The 18,750-nt window shown below is 31.3% G+C and overlaps 1 protein-coding gene across 1 annotated transcript in view; it reads right to left on the minus strand.

Moving 5' to 3' along the window:
* Positions 1-18,750, minus strand: part of LOC121117594 (uncharacterized) — a 637,532-nt gene that overhangs the window by 27,610 nt on the left and 591,172 nt on the right. Inside the window, exon 3 of the mRNA XM_071888878.1 lies at positions 3,888-4,163. Coding sequence (XP_071744979.1) covers positions 3,888-4,163 — 276 coding nt within the window. The remainder of the gene's footprint in view (positions 1-3,887; positions 4,164-18,750) is intronic.

An 18,750-nucleotide genomic window follows, 5' to 3' on the forward strand; every position in this document is an offset into this window, starting at 1 on the left:
TTGGGCTTACTTAAGAAAATAGAAAAAAAACATTCTTATCTTTAAAAATGTTGTAGAGCTGTTGTAATGTGTGTAATTGTAGATATGTTTAATCCGATGGAAAAAATCGAACTTGATTTGACTTGAGCACATCTTTAATTATTTAAAACACCATTTTGATTCTATTTAAAGGAATACCCATTTAGGTTTTTCAATTTATGGCTGTTTCGGCGTTATTAATTCATTTACAAATAATCGGCAGATTAAGAGCACAGGAAAATTCAAACTATTTACAACGATTCGTTCAGCACTTATAAATTATAATTAAAGTATTTGCTTTAGTTTTTTGGTATTAGTTTCAACAATAATATCTTAACAGTTTTTTTTTTTTTAGTTTTCATTGGTTTGAATTATCATTTGACAATATCATCATGGTTCTATATTGTTAAACTTAGAGTTGCTCAAATAAGAGCCCTAAACCTGGTCTTAGCTTCCATAAATTTCCTAGAGATCCAGGTCCATCAAACATATAATAAACTACCCAACTTTGAATTGTATCCCAACCCATTCATGTTTTCATTCTCAGGATCTATTATGGGGACGGAGAAATTTAGATTTCGAACAGAGAAGGGTAGGTATAATGAATTCGTGAGTTAATTCCATACTAAACAAAATTACCGAACCAATCCGTGTGGATAAGTAACTATTTTGCTAGGTCTCAAGAGATTTTTTTTGAAATTTTATATAAATTTTTTGTCCAATGAGGACTAAAACAAGTCTTTTATTTAAAATAAATCTTTGTTTTCCCTGTGACGGCAAAATTATTTGACTTCGGTAACTCTAAAAATCCCGAATATGAGGTTTTTTCAAAGTGTTGTATCTCTATTTCTTTTAAATCTCCGAGTTCGAATAAGATATCAAATATATCCTTACATTATACGACAAACATGGACTGCTGAAGGCAATAAAACTGTCTTTTGCATGCCTTCTCACCTCTATATATTTATTTCTCTATGGTGTACACGCATGATTAAGGTATGTGAAATTTGTTGAAATCCTCGTGAATATACATTTAAAAAAAAGTATAATTTAGTGATTTGCAAAATATTAGTGCTCTTATTAATTACTTATCCCTACATTCAAACGTATTGGTGAGCAAGGAAGACTTTAGTTTTTCTTTGGCTCCCAAAATCTATTTACGGTCTTTTACAGTAACCGCTGATGACCACAAAGTTCCACGTTATTTATAAGTAGGTAAAGTCAAAGATTTTGAAACTATGTGAGTGATGGAATGCAAGTACCAAGAGCTTCTATTCTTTAACGACTTTTTTATTATTAGTAATTAAGGATCAAAGATTAGAATTTGCGAACATTTTAAGTTATGTAAAATATTTTTTTATCAATGTCATAGCGATTCTAAATCGATTAATTTTAATATTTCAGAAGAATATTTTATGTCTTATTATGGGATTTGAAATATGTATGTCTTAAAACATGGCATCAAAGTAAATTTAATTTTGATTTTGCTCCTCCTCATTTGGATATGTTGAAACCCATAATTTTTGAAAAGTTCAAAGTTTGTAAAATATATGGGTTTATTTTATAAAAATAGCTCTTAATAATATGGGTTTTCGGGATCTATAGTAGTAAATAAAAAATTATCCTTAAAAGTATTTATATACCTTATTTCACTGTATTCCGGTGGGCCAAGGGGCTCGGATCCCTAATATTTTTTCATGTAGAAATATATATATCAACTGTATTAATAGTGACTCACTCAAATCCTGCCTTCCCCCCTCCCCCCATAACAAAACGAGATTACTTTTTACATAGTACTTCAAAAGTTTGGAACTTTTTATCTTTTAAAATATCAAAAAATGGAAAGACTGAGAGAGACTGTCAATCAAAAAGGTTCTCAAGTATCTTGAAGACAATAGAATTTCAATCTTTAATCATAAAAAGTGTACGTCAAGTTTATACAAAAATATTTTGTCATATATATCCATATTGAAAAATGAAATTAAAATACGTTTCAAATTTACTTACTTACAAAGGGACCTTACAACTTTAGAGGTTATTAGTTTACTCCAAGTATCTCATGAAAGTCTGAGGCATTATCAAGAAGATTCCGAGAAAATGGCCTACAATTTTTTGTAATAGGTAATTTAACTGTGGTTTTTTACTTATATAATTAATTTGTAATATCATTTTTTCTTGACCATCAATCAGGACAGCGAATTGAATCAAAACTTTTGCACGACCCTGTTAATTATTACTAATTAATTCTATAAACAAAAAAAAACCTCTTAAATTCCCTAGTACTAAAAAATGTATGGACCATTTTCTTAGAATCTTCTGGATAGTCCCCTTGATAGAATTGACATATATATACAGGGTGAACAGAAATTAGGGTAGCTCAGAAAAACGTTGATAGAAAGTTTATTTGTAAAATTACGACATTTAAAATTCGTATATATAATTTTAATTTAATTTTTTGTACAACATATAACCTCCAGCCTTCATAGCTACCGTCAGACGGCGAAAATTCACAAATTTCGCTCCATGCCTTAACCAGTGAAGCCTTCAGGCTCTCAAAATTCTTATGAGGCTTTGCTCATATCGATGCCTCAAGAATGGACCACAAAGAGTAGTTTATTAAATAAGTGGAGCTTGGAGGGCCTTTACCAAAAGTTTGGAAAATTCGTTGTGTGCGATTCCTGCGAGATTTTGGAGCTGTGTGAAAGAGCTCCATTTTCAGGAAGGTTCAAGGCTTGTTCCCCTTAACTCTTTCTCGCCTCAGGGCTTGACATGAGCCTCGGGAACGTCCTCAACGTAGTTCTTAGCATTTGATTTGACACCAGATTGACATCTCACAATCTTAAGGACCTTTGGTGTTTTTTTTTATCTCGCCCAACACTTCTCAGGGGCTGTTTTGAATCATACTGTTAGTTGAAACTTCTTCAAGGTATTCTTAATAGCGACTTTCCTAACTTATATGTTCTTGGAAATTGCACCATGGGATTTTCGTTTTGAATTAACTGAACAATCACTTTCCACGCTGAAATAATGTTTTCATAACATAACAAAATCCACTGGTTTAGTAAGTATGAATACGCAGAAGATGAACCTGATATCATGAAACTTCGACGAGCTAGAGACAAATATATTTGCAATTACCCTAATTTATGTACATACAAGTTATACATGTATATGAAAAAATATCTCCCTCAGTTAAAGTCATAAGTACCTCAGATAAAACGTAATCTGTCTACAAATATACATTTTATTGACACATTAATCAGAGTTATTATTTACAATGTAGATTGTATAAACATAATTATATGTACTTATAGTTAGTGTTGTATCGATCCTTATTAAAGGACTGAAGACTCCAGTCCCGTCCAGCTTAGAGTTGGACCGGTTCAGTTCAGTCTTGCATATCAGTCCTAAAACTGATAAAGTTCGGTTGTAATGACGTAACTCAATTTTATTTCTTCTTTTTTAATCATTTTTTGTGCTGAGAGTTAAAAAGAGATCCATGGTCTTAAGGATCGGTCTTAAGACTGGGAATAACTGGACTGAATAAATAAGGACAGACACATCACTACTTATAGTTATACTATGAAAATATTTTGAGCTCCCCCACATCGCTTGACATTAAAAAATGAAGATGTATTTGTATAAAACCATTGATACAACACACCCATTCGTGTCATGCCCTCAAATACCACCCTATGGTTAGATTAATCCGTACATCATTAATCATTCCACTGAACAAATGAAATGTTTAATTCAAACTAATTTGTTAATCGTGACTGAATATCGGATTTTAATAACATTATTTACCTACTCACTATACGTCATGTGATTAATAAGACGTCACCCTATAAATTTATAAGTATCCTTACCCTATTTCCATTTATGAACCACGTTATATTTGGAGGTGGAATGGATCCAAAGGAAGAGCAATTGAAGGAGGTCACATCTCCTTCTTTCAACTTTTTTGAAGCAAGATTGGAGCTATCAATCTCTGGTATACTCATTGGTAGTCTTCCCACAACGACTTGAGCGGATCCTTGTCGAGTGTCAAAACTTGGTAGGGAGGATACTTCACAAGAAAATGTTCCTTGGCCTTTGAGAGAAACTCTATCCAATAAAAGGCTTTGTGGACTTGACTGCTTAAGCTAAAAAAAAAAAATAAAATTTTAATACACTCTCAACTAATGTAAGGTAATATTAAATTGCAATATTTTGGTGAATGTCAAGAATGATAGTTACTAAATACAAATTGGGGACCAAAACTTGCAGTTGCATGAATAAATTACAAAAGACTTTACAAGCAATAACAGCATCGACACGCCAGCAAACAGGTTGACAGATCTTCACAATGAAGGCTGTGTCCGTGGCGTACTACGCTGTGATCCTGGCAGCATGGAGCGAATATAAATTTGTATGGGAGGTGTGGTATACATTTTTCTCCAAGACACCCCAAACTGCTAGGTCCAGGGGGTTGAAGTAAGGGCTGGAGGAGAGCCACATGTAGGGAGGTCAGAAGTTAGTCATATTGTTGCTGTAGAAGTTTTGGCTGTATGAGGCTTTAATGGACTTCTTGATATTGTAAGAAGTCCCGGTAAAAATACCAACGGTATTTACAGTCTTCTCAGTACTGACATTGAAGCGGAGGGGATCGCACATGCATTCCTTTTTTTTTTGTAATTGGTCCCACATTTTTAGACTTACAGACATGGGATTAAAAAAAAACAGGATAATTTTTGTTTATGCCGTCTTTTGGTTGAGTAATGACACTTCTTAATTAAAAATAACTAAAAAGAAATTATAATTAAGTGTTATTGCAAGTTTTGGGTCCCCAGTTTGCATGGAAATATGTTTTTTGTTCATAAAAAATAAGTTTTTGCAATGGCTATTTCGATATTTGATTAAACTCATTCATTCTGCTGAATATCCTATTTCTTTATGTACTAAGAAATATTTAAAATTAATGAATGATTTTATTTAAAAAAGAAATTACCTGCGTCAAATTATCTTCCTCGAAGAAATTTCTTGATTTAGAAATTTTAAAAATGAAGAAAAATTACAATACGATACTACATATTATGTATATTGTACACATATGATGCGTCAACATTAAAACAATCTTGAAAAAAAATCAAGTACAAGAGAAAATTCCAATTAATTTTTTTATTTCATATATATTCAATTGTTATATACATCTTTGAGTTAATTATAGCTTTGTGTTCAAATTTTCGGGATGAGTTAAGATACGTAAAGATTTTAGCTAGAGTCTAAAACTTTTATTGGATTTAAAAGACACATAATTACCCCAATTTGGGCTTTCAAAATAATTTATAAATTTTTGCTACTTTAAGTGCAATTTGCGACAGAACCCAAGGATTATTAAAAATAATTTGTAAATAGAAAGGAAGGATAATTCGTCAAAGAATACAAATGTAATTATGACTCCATTTTGATAAAAACAATTCTAGCTTACTTTTGTGTTGATGAACCACAAATGTATGGTACATTGCAAATTTAAATATAGTTCATTCAAGGGGGAAAACTCCTAATTACAAATACACATTCACAATGAGACAGATATTTTCATTTCTCCTTGAGAAATCACTCAGACATAAATATGACTGAAAAACGAACAATAATTTCACACTCACAGCGTAAATTATGATCCATTAATCAAATACAATCTAATTATACCAATTTCAGTTGACTAAATCATAATGAGAGTGTGATGCCAGAAAAAAAATATCATTAAAAAAATGCTTTATCTAACATCCAATTTTATATATATACAATATATAGTCATTTCTAAAAGGTTTATTAAAAGTTATGTCTGAAGAATGTAAAGAAGATATTGTTCTCCGATATAAAGATTTAGTTAAATATGAAATGAATTATTGTTCATTTGTCAAAAGACCTCCTTATATGAATATACCAACAGACACAGGATTAGGATATTATTTGGATTTTTTTTTTTTTTCTTAAATATGTTTTCGGATGATTTTTTTATAGAAAAGATAACTCTGTGATGACGGTTTTTTGTTGGATTTTTCAAATATCATTTGCCCAAATACAATTTACATTCACCTAAATTGGGAAGGAAATTACCATAATTTCCCAGGTCTATTTTAGAACTAACTAACTTTTGAGTTGTTCAGTGTGAAGCAGCTTTAAAAATGAAACTAATGAAAAGTTGCATATATAATTATTAATATCTTATTTCTCGAAAATGAACCTTCGGCAGATATGTACATCCCCAGGCCCTTATTGAAGGTGGAGCAGGCTTTATTGACGTAGTTGTCCTTCAACACGGTCCACACCAGAGACAACAGTCTTCAGATCATCGATATCGTTTTAGAAGACAGCACAAGCATTGAACTCTACGTACTTCCAGATGAAGAACTCCTGGGGGTTCAAGATCGGTGATGAGGGGGCCAAATATCATTTAACTGAACCCTCCAAATCCCAGTTTTCACACAAGGTATTTTTGAATGACACTGCTGGTTTGGGATGGAGTCCCACATTGGTCAAGATGTACTCGTTGGGCCTGTAAGTGGCATCTAGAACTGATATAACCTTCCAAATGAGGGTGTTCATCTATGAAACGGTGATCACGGTCCCCATGAACCAGATGAGAGGGAACAAATTGCCATTTGAGCCAACAAAGCCAAGCATCATAGCGTTCTGGGTGTGCTTGCTCTTGGCCACAACCCTTACAGAGGGGGCAGCTTCCTTGTCATAGGTGCCAATGTACCCTAATTACGCCTATGTACGGGTTTGTCCACAGAAAAGGTCTTCTCATCGCTGAAAAATATGAGGCGGCCGTTCATATCTTTCTTCAAAAAATTATTGATGATTCTGCAACTCTCGAAACGTTTCTGGAATCTGCTCATAACAAGGCTTTTTATATCCAAGTTCTCTTTAAGCAACTCCATCATGGTCTTCTGAGGAACTTCTAGCTCCCTGGAGAGCCTCCTTGTGTAGGTTGAAGGGTTGGCTTCAATCAGAGCTAGACATCTTGGCTGGTGTTCCTGTTGTTATTGGCCTCCCTGATATTTTTTATCAGGGACACCAGTGCCCCCCTTTCTAAACATGTCCCTAAACTTGTCCATGGTATTGAAGCTCACGCTGAACGTCTCGGGGATGTCCTTATGAAGCTTATCGCCTGCTTCGAGAAAAAATATAAGTAACACCAATAATTTGAATAACCTGGTAATTAATTCTACGCATATGTTGGAATGATTTTGAGAATTTTATTACAATGACCTAGCATTTTTTTGCGTGTATTTAAACAATGGATTTTATTAAAAGGGGCTTGAAATTAAGAAAAAACTGTATTATAGCGAAACACAATCTGATCGAATTAATACGAGTATATTGGTATTGTAATATTTGTCATGAAATTGATCGGTCAATATCAACAATGGGCAGTACTTCCTTTCATTACAAGGAAAATAAACCCTTTCACAATATGAAATTTGAAACTCTTTTTATATATTTAAAATTATTCTTTTGGAAGAGTCTCGAGTTTATTATTATATTTTTTAACAATTGCTAAAGAGAAAAAGTCACGAATAATAAAACTACTAATATAATGGAAGGCCAATTTTTTGCAACAAAAAATTGGCAAAATAAAAAACTAATCAATTGGAAATACCTGTACAAATATACTTTTGTATGTGTAATATATATATTTTTCATTATAACCAAAATTCTCTGGTTTCGGTGCATGAAGAAGGGGCCCTTCAATTATATGTAATCAACAAGATCATGTCATATTCTTGCAAATTAGTTCGCCATACGTAGACTACACACCAATGCCATGTATGAAAATGATGCCTGATTTTGCAAATTAGAATTTGTAATTCATTTTTTTAACAAAATTTAAATTCAAGAAAGAAAAAGACTGTTTGAAGAAATTCAGAACTAAGTTCCTGCAAAATTGAGATTAATTATGAAAGCACAAGACGGATTTTTCCTTCACCTGACAAAACCTTTTTATAACTCCTTTTCCTCAGTCGCATTCATAGTGCAGACAAATTTTATGCAAATTTTCTGTCGTTCAATTATATAGAACTGCAAATGAAAAATTCCCTTGATTAGACAAGGGCGTCTGCAGGAATTTTGTCTGGTGGGGGTATGGAATTCTAAACACATAAAATAATCCGGCATGTAGCTTAGTTTTTTTTTTTTGTATTTCCCCTCTTGAAAAAATGGAATAAAAGAATAACGTTGACTCTTTTTTTTCAAACAATTATTCCTTTTCTATTTTCCTCATGTGGGAATAAAGTCTCTTGCGTGATACTTCCAGGTTTGTAAAATATCCTGGCAGGGGTTTCTTTTATTAATTTCATAAAATACCTTTTTGGGGAACATGTATTTAATTAAATTGTTTTTTAACACTTATTTTAATTTACAATTGTAACTTTATAAAAAATACTTCGTTAGCCAATTTATTATAGAGTCATTTAAACTATACAGGTTTTAAAATTAAATATAAAATAATATTTGGGCGAATGCCCCTACTAATCTATAATTCTTTCTCTGTGGCATAAATTTAATTAAAATTATATTCAAAAAGTAATGTCTATAGTATCAAGTCCCAAAAAAATGATTTAAAAAAAAAACTAAAAGTAAATTATCTATGTCATGTCTCAATCTTTTAACATTATTCCACTAAAGTTATTTTCTTTAAATGTGCACAGGTGCACAAAAGAGAAACGACAGATTCAATGTCATTCGCATGTATCTTTGGTCATTTAATACAGAGTGTATGTATATAATTACTAGTGTTGATACTCGGTCCAAGACCGAATATTTTTTTGGTTCGGTCTTCTATGATTTTTTCTAAACGGAAATCTTACACTTCTAACCCAATTTATACGTTTCAAACTAAGCATATCGTTTTTAAATAGGTGAGTAAAGCAATTGAGAAAGGAATGAATATTTGTGATTGTTAGTTTCTAGGATAAAATCTATCATATAGACAGTGTATATCTTAATTTGAGCAAGGATTTAGTTATAAGAGTGACATTTTATTGACCAGAGAGTTTTTATTAGACACAATTGTTTTGTTATTTATTTAACTTGGCAATAGCCAATAAGTTACTAACTGTGGGTGTAACAGATGTATATTATATATATTAATATGCTGTATAGGGATAGATATAATGTGGACGACGTATATGTTTAGTAAAATAAAGTGACGTCAATGCAATTTCTATTGACTAAATAATTTTGATATCAAAATAAAATTTATATAACTTTAGATTATTTGACTAAAGAAGTATTTTTGATCAAGTTTAAGAAATGATTTAATTTTACATTTTTTGCATCACCTTATCTGCAGATGATCAAACATGAAAAACACTTCAGCTTCCTATGATTAGTCAAGTCGTTTTTGTCGAATTGCGATAAAAAAAATGGTTAAGACACAAGATATAAGACAACAATTTTCTTTTGCCAGAATGTTCTCTTTTTACATCCTCTCTAGGATATCACATAAATACGTGATATGCCCAGTATTTGTGGGTTGAGTGGATTTTCATTCGACTTAAAAGTCCAATTTTTTTTTTATAAAAACATGATTCGAAAATATATATATTTTTGTGTATTTTTAAAAGAGATTAATGTAATGATTTTAAACACTTAACACTTTAAACTCAAAACCGTGACAGATCTGGCTACCTGTCCTTTTTTTTATGGAAATACATGGAGAATTGGAACACGCACACTTTTAATCCCAACTTTTTTTTTTTTTTGACCAACTGAAGGTTTTTTTTCTATTAGTAAAATAGAGAGGAAATGAAAGATGATAAAACTCAAATGATTTTTTTAAGGAATTAAACTAACTTTATTTATTTAATTATTATTCTAATAACAATTAAATTATATTTCAATTCCTTGAGACATTCATTCATCACACAATTCTTATAATTCAATAAGGCTTGAGCGTGTTTACTTAAATAAGTTGTTAAACAAAGTGGCAGAGTGGCGCCATCTTGAACCAAAATAATACATCCCCTTGAGTGATAATATTACTCAAACTAAGGGTGTTATGAAAAATTACTGGCACAACACCTTGCGGAGAATATATATTTTTAGTTTGTTCATTCCCTATTCCTTTTTTTAATTCATAATTAATTATTCTACTCTAAAAAAAGCCCTTTGTTAGTCCAAAAAAGGAGGGAAACAAAAGAGTGAATTGAACAAATTATACCATTATTACCAAAAAAAAAAGTATGTAAAACTTACGTCACCGCTGGATGGGGAGTATCCCTCCCCCATCACATGTACACCCCAAAACGTATTTTACGTCATTGTGAGCAATGGTAGTAATACATATGAAGATTGACTTTTTTTAAAGGCTTCTTTAAATGAAATATAGACTCACTTTATTCAAAGGGCGATAACAAGAAATATTATTTTATAAAAATGGCCGAAAATCTTAGTGACGGCTCTGTGTTAAACAAACAATCTCAATAAATTTAATATATATTGGAAAAGGCATTTGAAAGAATTTAGTATGATGTTTTATAAAATAATAGCAGACTGTGCACGCGTTGCAGGGCTGAACAGAGGAGAATGTAAATATATGAAGAAGAAAAGAGACAGAGATAGAAAGGGATGAATAAACAGAAAGAGGGAGAAAAGAAGGGGGGGAGAGACAGAGAGAAGGAGAGAGATACAGAAAGAGAGATACAGAAAGAGAGAACAGGGAAAATAGGTTAAAACTAGTCCCTAAATGACCTCGGTGGCCCAAAAAAATATCATAGGAACATTTTATCCTTCTACTTACTTAATTTCAGACTGATAAGTTCAAACTCTTCTGGATTTCATGTGCGATAACACCAACAGCATACTTATAAATATACACAAGATATTTTTATATTTTATGGACTACTTAAGTAAGGGGTGAAACACATTTTGATAGAGGGTCCAATGCCATGGACTTATGTACATTGTTCATATATATTACTATACTTATATCTCATTGTTGTTAAGGATAAAGTATTTTATCTATGGCTTCCTTAAGCATTGCGTTTGTTATTAAATCAAAAGTACAAACATTTGTAGTAGAGATCACAAAATGAATAATGAATGTTCTATGTACACGTTTTAAGGAAGGTAACCTGGGATTGGCTCCATGGATTTGCATAAGTCATTCTACATACATATTACTGAATACATCTTACTAAACCTCTGAATACGTCATTTCAATTCATAGATATATATTTTACGACTATTGGAATTTATGTACAATATAGATATGGTGCGTCAACATAAAAACACTCTTGAATAAAAATCAAGAAAAGGAGAAAATCTCAATATTTTTGCTTCATAAATACGAATATATCAACGTTGACGAAGTTATTTGACCGAATTGTATAATAATGACATCATCAGAGGTGCTTACAGGTTTTTTAGAGGGGGGTGGAGTTGTTTTTTAATTTAGAAAAAAGAAATATTTTTCATAAATAAATCAAATTTGTGACTGAAAACTTTTTGAATAATTGAACCAAATCAACTTTTTTTTTATAAAAGACGAATAAAATTTATAAATATTCGAAAATTTAGACCAAGAAATATTTTTAGTCATGACGTATTTTTTTTTGTTATTAAAAGTAGAAGTTCCTCTAAAGTGAAGGCCAATGTCCCTTATGGATCCATCTGGCTCTACCAATACCCATACACCTAATATTTCATAAACATCTTTCAGTGAATGACAGGTTTTCTATTCAAATTTGTGTGAATGACCCAAGAATTCTCGCTATAGAGTAAAACCTTTATATTGAAATATTGGTCAAGTATAAGCTTTCAATTCAAATCTATCCATTTCCCATTTTTGTAGAGAAATAATTAATTTTGGTTATTCAAAGTGCAATTTACGAGGCTTCCAAAGGGTTAATCAGAATTTTATGTTGATAAAAATTGAGAATAATTGGTGGGAAAAAAAAACGAATGTAATCCACATCAATTTTGAGATAAATCATTCTAACTTGCTTTTGTGTTGACGGGCTTCACATATACTTTGACTTATTTCATAAATTTATAGTAAACTGAAAGTTTATATATTTGTATATCCAAAAAAGGTTACTCGTTTTAGGATTTAGGTTAGGGGATTTTAGCGGGGAAAGGGAGGGATATTTAGAAATGAGTCATAATTGTGTGTGTACACTGTACACGTCTTATTGTATATATAGGTATATATATAAGTAATATCTGGAGAAGAGTTTCTCTCACAAAAATATCATTTATATATATGTATATAAAGGGTGCGGTTTTACAATTAAGATTTTTTTAAACCGTTTTTTTCTTAAGAAACCTTAGTCGCACAGCTTTAAAAACCAGTTTATCAGATTTAGCAGACAATTTTGCATAAGTTCTGTCTAAAAAGCATTGAAAATGTCTTTCGAGTACAACTGTCGTGCACCTGATTGTTTTGTTTTTTTCAATTTGGACTCTCCAAGAAATAAAAATACAATATATTTCAACAAGTGTCCTAACACTATTTTAAATACAAAATAAAGTTGTCAAAAAGGATTATTGTAACTCTTTCTTTTTGTGGCCTTGTTATAAATTGTCAAAGCTACATTTGGGTACATGACTTGCTCAAAAAGGTGATATTGTTATTAGGAGTGTGGTTAATAAAAAGTGTTTTGCCCATTAAAACACGATGATGATGCGGAATTTCAAGGACTTGACATAACTCTTAACAATAAGTAGTTTAATTACTGGGTCTGCAACAATTTCCCAATTATATTTTGTTGAGTCAAGTTTGGTAGCTCCTACTCATACTCCCTTAGCTGCAGATCTCTTGTTAAAGTTCTTTAAAAAACTTGAAATAATAGTGGATTTTGTTTGTGGCATACTAATAACCAAGTGATTGATCTTAACTAGGATAGTTAATTCTTAGTATTTTTTGGGTTCAAGTTTTTTTAAATTGTTGGCAACTTAAAGAGTGTTTTGTATTTTCAAAAGCTCTTACCCATATTTTTCGTTATTGGGGAGAGAACATTTAAGCATAAAGTGTGACCATGAGTGTGTGTGTCCCTGAATGAGGAAGAGTAACCCTGATGATTTGTTGGGACGTTATAAATGTAAGTCTATGTTAGAAACAGAATAGAATCCATAGAGGATCATCAAGGTAGTAATTCTTGCCTTTGATTTGCTTGATTCGGAGTGAGACTTTTCCTTGTTTCCGTCCTCTCGTGGATGCAAACTCATGGAACGTCATGACAGCGAATCTGCTCTCCTCTCAAATATTATTCCAATTTTCAGGGTTGCCATGTTAATCTTTGGTTTCTTTTTTTATACATACGATTTACAACCATTTATTATAAGTATGTCATTCGTAGTAAAAAAATATTTTTTTTGTGTATTCAAAATAGGTCAAATCAATGATTTTTGATTAAAGTTTTGGGTGAGAAATTGAGATTTGAAAAAAAGTTTAAGTACCTAACTAAAGAAGGAAAAAATCTGGGATGTACTTGGAATAGAGCTAAAAAGGATTAGTTGGGGGCTATACCACCAACGACTCAGGTATAAAAAAAGTAAAAAGTAAACGCAGTCATCCCTAAAGTTATGTGTATGTTATACATGAGCCAAACTATGGGCTCAATAATAAAGACGTCAGGACTCGATGATTTCGTTGACAGGAAGCTTCAACCGTTTTAGACTATAGTGTTTACAAATGATTATTTATCGGAATCCTCTTTTCTCGGCTGTGTTCCGTAGCGTGGTAGCTTGCTTATCAGATCTTATTTTATAGCGTTCAGAACAAATCCTATCGGTCTTTTAATCACACACAAATGTTCAATCTGATTTTGTGCACAATTATATCTAGTAAAAATGAAGTTTACACCTCAATAATTAAATAATAATGACAACAGCCTAGGAAAAGAAAATTCATTCATCCGTTTGCCGACACCCAATAAACGGAAGAGCGATAAATACACCTAATTTTAATCACAATTCATGTCGCACGTGAGTCATCATTAATCTATTTTTTTCCAACAGTTTTTCTAGATGCAATTATGGACACATAATTGGATACATAAAGGAACCCAAGAAATAACCACCTCAATTTATTCAGACACTTTAATTATGCGTATGTACATTATACATATATATATCTATATTATTTTTTTAACATATAGTGAGCATTATATTGAGGAAGCCCATCTATAGAAAAACATAATAAGTGCCCATTATAAATGCAAATTGCCCGGTCATAAAGAAAGTAATCACACAGATGTTCCCTTTTTTTCGCATTTTGGAATCATAAAGCTGTTGTTATATGGGTATTTTACTTAACTTACGCTCATTTATCAAAAAACAATTGGTTGACTCGCACTTTACAATGTTGTTGTTCACTTATTCGCCCATATGAAATATTTTGGATATCTATGAGTACATGGAACATACGTTAATTTAATTTTTTGATGCAAATACATATACGTAGTTATCAAAGCCATTACAAATGATAAATATCATAGTCTGTACTTTTACAATATAATTAGCTACCGGGTGGTCCATTCAAATCTGAGCACTTGCTAATTCAATCATTCATAAAGGTTGAGTGATTGAAATTAATTTACATTTGGATGTATTAAAGCATAAACTATTAGTTACAAACCAAAACAAACTTGATCTCTCTAGTTTATTTACAAGTCGAGAAAATGACACTTAAACGTGATCGTCGAATTTCCATTCCCGTACTCCACGTATTTGAGTGTCTCCAGGACCACTGCCTATGCCGTCAGCAAGTCCAAAACGTTGGAAAAAAAGAAGGGCTCTGTCAAAATCGCCAAACTGTACCCGGAGTATTTAAAGGAAATAGCCCAGACCAATCCCCTCAAGTCCATGAGGATCCATACAAAAGATCTCGGGGCTTCAAATCAGACTGTCCAAAAAACTATCAAAAAAATGGGTGGAAAGATCCTTGTGAGGGTAAAGACGCCATTTTTGACACCAGCAATGAAAAAAACCCATCTCTTCAGTTACAAGACTCTTTGAAACTCTTTTTGACACTTTTGGCCCCCTTACAGGCCTGATGCCAAACCCTTCGACTACAAATTATAGGTCCATGTCAGGGGAAGGCCTGCAGTGTGCATAATCCAAAAACTGAGGCCCTCAAAGCAGCCAGCAGTGGGACACCTTGACAGAGGAATACATCCAAAATTTTGAAATATTTTGTATATCTACAAATACATACGAGTAGAATATACCTTATTTAAAATATTTTGATGCAAATACATATTTATAGCTATCAAAGCCATTACAAAAGATAAATATCATGGTCAGTCCTTTCACAATACAATTAGATACTGGAATAAAATAGAATTAGTGTTGTTGAGTAAAACCCCTAGGCGAACCCTTTTTTAAAAGTTATTGACTATTATATTATTTTTTTTACTTTGACGAATATTTGTCAGTAATAATCAATGATACTACAACTAAAAAATGTTCTACTATTTTTGTATAAAATAATATATTTTAATTTACAATACGACTCTTAACATTTTCATCTGCCATACACGCTTTTTTTATGTAAATAGGGTATACAAAGATATAAATATTTCTAACTATTGAAAGCGGTTTCATGAAGTAAATAACTAGATTGATATAGCTAGGTCCTACACCATATATTAGTGTTGGATTTGAGTCTTAATAATGGAGTTTTAGTAATTGAGGATTGAGCCAAATCGAGTTTCAGTATAGATATCTGGGAAAGAAAAATATTATATTTACAGGGGTACTAAGAAAATTGCCTGAAGCGGACACATAAAATTTTATACCAAGACGGCTTTGTAACAAAATAACAATAGGTAAATTTAGCTTATTTTTTTCGTTCTATGCATTTTTTTAAATAATGTAAATAACAGTGACACTTGTGTCCTTTATAAGTTATTGGTGGAATTTATGAAAATCCATTAATTGCTTCACTTTATCACTTCCATAATTTGAAATTTGCAAAATGATTTGAACGCAAATAACGAAGCGGATAATGACGCTAGAGAGCTGAAATTCGTGTCATAAAAATCATCACTTCATTGATATTGGTTTTTAAAAAAAAGCTTCATCGAACATACCCTTTTATATGAAAATGTAACAAATGTACAAAAAATACTAAATCAGAAAATTCATAACTTTTATAAATCCCTCCATTGCTCATAATTTGATGTTTTTTTTTTAAGTTATATGGATTATACCTTAAAATACGTCAAATCTATGTTCAACAGTTAAGTAATTTGGACTATCTCAGTATGGTAATAAATAATGATTATTAATTAACTATTGTAGGTCATTTTAGAAAAAATTTATTTGCATAAAAATGTTTCAATCCTTTGGTTCAAACCTGATTACCCCAGTAATTTCCAAGGGCTTCAGCTCTTGCATTTTTCCTGCTAAAAGCTTTTTGTGGAAGATTCATTTTAGAATTTCTTAGCTCTCATGAATCAAATTGAACACATTAAGGGTCATATTTGGCCAATGGGTCATATTTCAGAGATGCTTGATTTAAACAGCATATTATGAAAGCTAAAAATGGTGGCGATAATTTTTTTTTTTTTTTTTGTCAAATAAAAAATGCAGAAAACTTGGTGCTGACAAAAGAAAAGAAAAAAACTCCCGCCAAAAGTATGACAGCAAAATTTATATATAATGACTCAACAAAATGTAGAAACAACTGGAGATGAGATTAATCTATATTTAAAAAAAGAATTTTAACTATTCTAGTTCAACCGTGTTCTTCAAATAATATTTTTGGAGGAGTTTGAAAAGAATCCACAAGTTTGTTGACTTTAAAAAAGTTGAGTTTTTTTTTTTCCGAGTTCGACTAATACTCGAATCCAAAACTACTGTTCATAAAAAATATGTACATATATTGTATTGTTAGCTTTCGGTTGGAAGAGTCTTCCCAAAAAATCAGTCAATATCAATTACGTACATAAATTGTTGATGACGTAGTGTGAGTTTCGAAATTGTGAACTTCTTCACTACATATAACGTAAAGTTAAATATGTTGCATAAATCATAAATAACTATTATTCATCAAATAATTTTATACAAATAGAAAACGCTATTATTTGCATTTTAGCGTTTCAAGACTTTGGGTCAACCCCGATTAATTCAGTAAGTTCCAAGGGGCAAAACTGTTTCATTTTTCCTGCGTTGAATTTATAATTTGTTAGCAGTCGTGGGTCATATTAAACACCTTAAGGACATATTTGGTCACAGTTTATGCTTTGGAGACCCATAACCTGCAACAGCATATTATGAAATCTAAAAATGTGTGCAATATTATTTTTTTTAATTAACCAAGCAAAAAACTAGGCGCCAATTAGAATAAGGAAAAAACTCCTGCCAAAATATGACAACGAAATTCTTATGGAATGACTCAATCTATAGATGAATTGTTCATGACGTCATGTGTGGTCCACAATGGTGAACGTCGACCTACAATAACGAAATATGAATTTAATTGCATTGTATAAATTATATTTGTACTACGCTTAAATAAGGATAGGTGAGACAACAGGTCGTGAAAAAATCGGTCTACAGACTAACATTATGGATCGAAATGTTGATCCAAATCCATCTATAAAAAGCCACTTAAAACGGAACTGAAAAAAATAATTATATGAAAATAGGACTCCTTGTATTACTTATCTATGCATCAATATATCATTAATGTACTTCAGTTCCACGCTGAAGACTCTCAAATGTTAAAGACTGATTATACCAAACAAAATCTTCTATTTTTTTAAGTGCTGGTTTTGTATTGAATGCTTTGTTCTATCTATATATAATAATCACATTATGGACATTTAATCCATAATGTTAATCTAATAATTATTTATTTTTATTTCTTATTTTGGTTCACTAAAAATCATAACGACCGTAGTCCGGTCTATAATTTTTAAACCGAAACCCAACACTCATATAAACACTTTTTGACATATATTTAAGGAAGGCCCTTGACAGTACATTTTTCTCTAACATCAAATAAACTTAAGCCCTAAAATATACATCACAATTTTATAAAGTATAATGCAGTATATTATTGTAGAAAAAATCAATAATTTTTCCCCCAACTTTTCTTACAGATGTTGGATGTAAATTATTTTTGAGGGGCGAAAGAAGGTTTTTGGAAGAACATTACTTTTGTAATAATGCAGACAGTTTTCATTGTTTAATTGTATCAAAATTCAGAGCCTAGCCCATGAGGAGAAATTTGAGATATTGTAAAGGGAACAGTTCCAACAAGTACCGCAATTTTTGTCTAACTGTTTATTGTTCTTAACTATTAAATAATTACATTTCGTTTCAAGCATATATATTTTTTTTTTTTAGACAGAAAAGACCTTAAAGAGTTTTTGAAGAGAATAAAGGAATGGAAGCAACAGCAGTCAGAAGACAAGTTTAAAAAAACTAGCACTCTTAAAAGAAACTCAAAACATCTATGATATCAATGTCGAAGATGAACTGAATTCTATATTAGAATACCAAAAAAAGAGGGTATCTCATTAGAATGCAAAGCAAACTGATAGAGCGCAACATTAAAGGAAAAATTCAAATTAAACAACTAGAGAGCTCTAAACAAATACATAAAAATATTAAAGCCCTTCGTCTTATTTCCGGAAAAATAACCACAGATCCAAAACGAGTTGTGTAAGAAGCCCACTCATTTTACACTGCTCTGTTTAAGTGTAATAAATGTACTCTTTTTTCGAA

Source organism: Lepeophtheirus salmonis, chromosome 5, assembly GCF_016086655.4.
Source record: "Lepeophtheirus salmonis chromosome 5, UVic_Lsal_1.4, whole genome shotgun sequence".
Lineage (NCBI taxonomy): Eukaryota > Metazoa > Arthropoda > Copepoda > Siphonostomatoida > Caligidae > Lepeophtheirus > Lepeophtheirus salmonis.